This window comes from Dysidea avara, chromosome 8 (genome assembly GCF_963678975.1).
Source record: "Dysidea avara chromosome 8, odDysAvar1.4, whole genome shotgun sequence".
In the NCBI taxonomy this organism is placed as follows: domain Eukaryota; kingdom Metazoa; phylum Porifera; class Demospongiae; order Dictyoceratida; family Dysideidae; genus Dysidea; species Dysidea avara.
The window spans coordinates 26,552,106-26,557,338 of NC_089279.1; the positions used below are offsets into that span (position 1 = coordinate 26,552,106).

The 5,233-nt window shown below is 36.0% G+C and overlaps 1 protein-coding gene across 1 annotated transcript; it reads left to right on the forward strand.

Annotated features, from left to right (window-relative positions):
• Nucleotides 1–549: 549 nt before the first annotated feature.
• Nucleotides 550–4,787, forward strand: LOC136263760 (uncharacterized). Its single transcript, XM_066058396.1, has 5 exons — nucleotides 550–703; nucleotides 948–999; nucleotides 3,672–3,787; nucleotides 3,833–3,959; nucleotides 4,085–4,787. The coding sequence occupies exons 1-5, from the start codon at nucleotides 651–653 to the stop codon at nucleotides 4,625–4,627; spliced, it is 891 nt and encodes a 296-aa protein (XP_065914468.1). The 5' UTR covers nucleotides 550–650; the 3' UTR covers nucleotides 4,628–4,787.
• Nucleotides 4,788–5,233: the final 446 nt, after the last annotated feature.

Genomic DNA, 5,233 nt, shown 5'->3' on the forward strand with positions numbered 1-5,233 from the left:
AAAAGTAATGAGGCTGTGGCCTCACTGGTCACACCTACTCTGACGCCCTTGATTGAAAGTGTCAAGTAAGTTTTGTCAGACAGGATACATCCTTGAAAAAAATTCATGCCAATGAGTGTACAGAATACCTTGACTGACCAGACATTGGCACACTTCATCATTTTATGTATTGTACCACAAATTATTATTATTAAATGCTATCCCACTAGGGACCTGTGAGAAGGCTAAAGCCTGTGAATACAGAGAGTGTAAAACATGTAACTAAAACGTTGAAGAATGCAGAAAAAATCCCAGACTCAGTGGTGACTTGATCCCCGCAACATGCAGTCTAGGCATGTGCCAGAGGAGCCACAACAGCTGGGATTTGAGATCTTCTCTGCATTCAACATCTACTTAATCATTGAAAATTTCAAAAACTTTATACACTTGTGAAGCACTTACAGAATTATATACTCAATAAATCAGTAACTCTTGTTATCAAAAATGACATGCATGCTTGTAGAGCAGTAGACATGTGCCGTACAAGTAAATTAAACAAATTCCTCTCAATTTAGTTAAATACTACAGTGAGACAGTGTAAGACTCAGTTGGATAGTTCACAGCTGTTGCAAAGATCCTGTGACTACTAGTTGCTGTAGTGGGACTTCAAGATGAATTCAACAATTCTTCTCTACACTCTGATAGCAGTCATGCTTAAGCTAAGGTAATGATACCTAAAATATGCTATACATAGCTACCATGCACACAATATGAACTAAATGTGGAGCATCTCAAAAAGGACATACTGGAATGTGGACACACACTTGCACTATCTGTAGTCCCATTTGCTGATGACTGTATTAAGTATACATACATTTTTTAGCATCTAAATACAAGTCCTAATAAGGACATATTTAAGGTCCAAAGGTGTTTGGAGCAGTGCAATCATTTCTTATACCAATTCACAGCCATGCCATGATGCTACAAGGGAAAGAAAACCCTCTTTCAGTTGTTCATAAGGTATGTAATACGTATTTACTGATGCAAACCACAATGTATATATGCACAATGTTACATATATTCATTTTTTGTACTGTCACTACAATGGCTATTAAAGTTATCATCTATACTGTACAGATATATTATAATACTCTGGCTATATTATTATGCAAGCTATGATTAGCCTTCTGGCTACAATTTAAGGGAAGAATTTGATTTTGTTAAAAACCTCACAAAAGGCATGATCCACATTAAAATCTAGTGGTTCTGAGCTAATGCAGCATGATAAGCACAGTGACAGTTGATTCAGAAATACTGTCACATGCAGTCTGTCAAAAAAAATTTGGGAGAATAAATATACACAGCTTTAAGATTGTCTTGCACAAACATAACATGAAACTTGCCACAACACCAGGTGGCTACTACAAATTGCATGTCTAGTGAGAAATTACCAGTACAAATTATGGTCAAATTCTACTAAGCAGGCACACATGCCGTCATCAAATAACACTTAAGACATGTAAGCCATTCACAAAAATTATTAATAACTATGTACATTGTTTGTACAAATACTACACAATGGTTTACAAGAAAATATAAGTGCACATAATATATCAACACTTGAAAAATATCCATATCTGTTCTATGTTTCACCTCCACTGTCTAAATTTCATTGTCATAATTGCCCCCCACTCTTTGGCCTGTCCCTGATGTGTATACAACCTAATTGTGACCTTACCTATGGAATTAAAATGATTTGTTCTTGTTACACATGTGTGGCACTGTGTGCATAAATTACATTTCATATTCGATTCATCTATTGATGCATGTACAGTGCACTGCAGACAGCGTTGAAACCAGGTCGGGTCATCCGGGTCATCCGGGTCACATTTTCTCCGGGTCATCCGGGTCTGACCCGGTTTACAATTTATCCGGGTCTGACCCGGATTTGGATCACGTGAGAAACGAAATTGTTCGTTTGACGACGTGGAAACTTATAAAGATTTTCGCTTAGGCTCCTAGGCTATGGGTAAACACCTCGAACAGGCTCTGCCTTCTGTGTACACCCTCCAGTGCCTAACTGGTAAAGTAGATAATAACAATAATAACAAACAATAAACGCTATCGCGTAGTTCTTTCGTGAGCCACGCCCACTTATCGCATTACCAACATACGCTCAGCCACGCTCATTTGTTAGTAAGTGTAGTATGTAGCACGAAATTGAGGGTACTGATCTATGGTGAGGGGTAGCTATTGTCAGTAAGTGAAGACCTTTTTTTTTTTTTTTTTTTTTGGTCTTCAACCTACAGCTAGGCTGAAGTTGCAATATTTACTCAACACGAATCGAACGCTCAAAATGTAGACTCGTTCGCTCGCTCGAGACTAGCCGAAACGCGTCTCGGCTTTCGGGTCAATCCGGGTCAAATCCGGGTCAGTGGGTCATCCGGGTCAGCAGTAGTGACCCGGTTTCAACGTTGACTGCAGAATACCAGTTGTGCCAAGTGTATATGTATGTAGCTCTACATATAAAACAACACACAATTTGATTTAAATTTCACACTTCAATCCACACTACAGTGCCAAATATATATATGTAAGGAATGAAGCTTGATTGTATTTGTATATAACACAAATGATACACACATACTTCAGAATTGAATCAGAAACTATAACACCATGAAAGTGACACCTGTGTGCCAAACTGCGGGTGCCTAAACTGACACCAAAAGTTTGATGCCTTTGATCATGAACTACACAAAATTTAATTACCTAGCACTGTGAAAAAAGAGGGATATAAGATGGTATTTCCAGTGACTTATTGAATACAAAAAAGCTTGGTATAACCTGTATTATACTAACAATCCCACATAAGGCTTTAGTTAATGTGTTAAACATACTGAAACCATATATGTGATGGTATAGTGTGGGAAGTATATCAGATATAAGCTACTTCAAGTATCGTGGTAATTAAACTGAAATCATACATGCAATAGTATAGTATGCATTATACTAAAGTATAAGATGAGTATAATACTGGATTTATATTAAGGCTTATTTGTATTCAATAATCCACTGGAAATACCATATTATATCCCACCTTTTTCACAGTGTAGTATAGTTTTAGCCTCCATTGAGTTTAACCTCTATCATCTGGAATGGTGGCAGGAATTAACACAAATTTTTTTTAAGCATGCATGCTTACAGTGATCTATAAAACAATTTGATTGTACGTACATAATTTATACCTGTAAAATTTAATGTTGTGTGCTCTTTCTTATCTGTAACTTACTGTATAATCCAATTCTAAATATTGTACAATGTCAGCTTATAGAGGTGATTATCTAACAACACCAGTATAATTGACGTGTGTCATGAGCATCACATTTTAGAGAAATTTGACTGTATTGCTATAAAATCAGTTTATTGTAACATCATTCTAAACAAGGGTTTGGAATAAACTGGATGTAACTCATACAATGATTTAATTGGTTAGAAATCACATTAACATAATAAACAATCTGGTCAAGTTAGTCAGTTTTTATACATCATTATAACAAGAGTTGGGGATCTGGGGGGATTCTTCTGCTAAATCTTTAAGTACATCGTAAACTAATTACAACTTTGGACAGGTAGACAAACAATCTGGACACCAGTGATATTGCAGTTACTTCTTTGTTATTTCAATAATATAGCGTTCCACTACTCCCACTAAACAGTGTACTAGTGATAATGAAGGAAAAAGTATTTACAGTCCAGTTGATCCTTTAGTCATTTGGATATGTAAGAGTGCAACATGGACCCCATTTGAGTAAGTTAACTACCTACAAGAGTGACTTTAACAAAACTTATATAGGTTGTCTCCATCCACTGGGAAAACTAAGGAACGTAGTGCTACAAACTGCAAACAAATTAAAGAAGCATTGTCTACAGATTGTACCAGATCTCCTGAAAGTGGAGTGTACTGGGCACAGTATATGCAGGTTTGTAAGCTATATATTAACACTGTTGCAATATCCAATGTTTAATGCATCAGTGAACTACAAAATCTAAAGAAAACATACAAGTAATGTCTTATTAAAGTTTATTGGTTAATATAATTCCACAGATCTACTGTGACATGACAATCGATGGTGGAGGATGGACTCTTGTTTGGCAACACACTTACATGGAGTACACAACACTGTATGAAAAGATGTTCTACTACTCTGACTACAATCAACCTTGTGTCAAGGATGCTAGTCATCAGGAATGGTGTAATGTACCTAACAAAACTCGTTTCAACCCCACTGAACAAATGATAGTAGCATATCACAAAGGGACAATAGTTTATGCATATAAAGGTTATTTCAATCGCAATATTGATTACCACTGGACAGGAGGTATACTACTCGATGCTAAGAAGGTGGTAGATCAGTGTACAGCAAGCAATGGAGTATCACCAGCACCATCAGTTCATTTTTCTGGTATACTTGGCATTACATTTGATAAAGTATCACCAACCAATCATTACAAGAACTGTGATACCTACTGGACAGCTTCTACACTGACAAATCCAATAGATTGCCGCTGGCGTGATTGCCTCCTGCCATCTTCCATTTCTAGCAGTCGGTACAATACTGATATGACCCTTGCCATTTTTGTTCGCTAAACCCTAATGTTGTCACAGTGACTGACACACCTGGATTTATTTGGATAATAATTGAACACAACATTTCTTGACATTTTATCCATTGCTTGTATATGCACATAAAACCATATAAAGTGCATCATATGTATTTAATACGTATAACCACACATTTATATTTAAATTAGGGATTTAATCCTTGTTAGAATATCATATACATGCATGCAGTTACTGAGAAATAGTTATTCAGCTAAATGAATTGTCAATATAAAACTTTAATAATGATTGTTATTCCACACCTAGCAACACACCCTTAACTTGTGGTACAATATTTCAAACCTCCCTTATATAGTAATAATAATATGACCATGTGATTATATGCACACATATAGCTGAATCCTAAAAAAATACTATATCATTGTAGCAGGATGAGAATCCATACTCAAAGCATGTGCAGTTTTGAGTGAAATAATTAGAGGTCAGTTAACCCAGTGTATTAAAAGCAAGTAATTGAACTATTTAAAAATAGCTGTTTTGGATATTCAGGTAACCAAGTAAATTGTACAGTTTCCGAGCTGATTAAGTACACTGCATAATGGCAGAAGAAGCATCTACAAGTTTTAACTATCA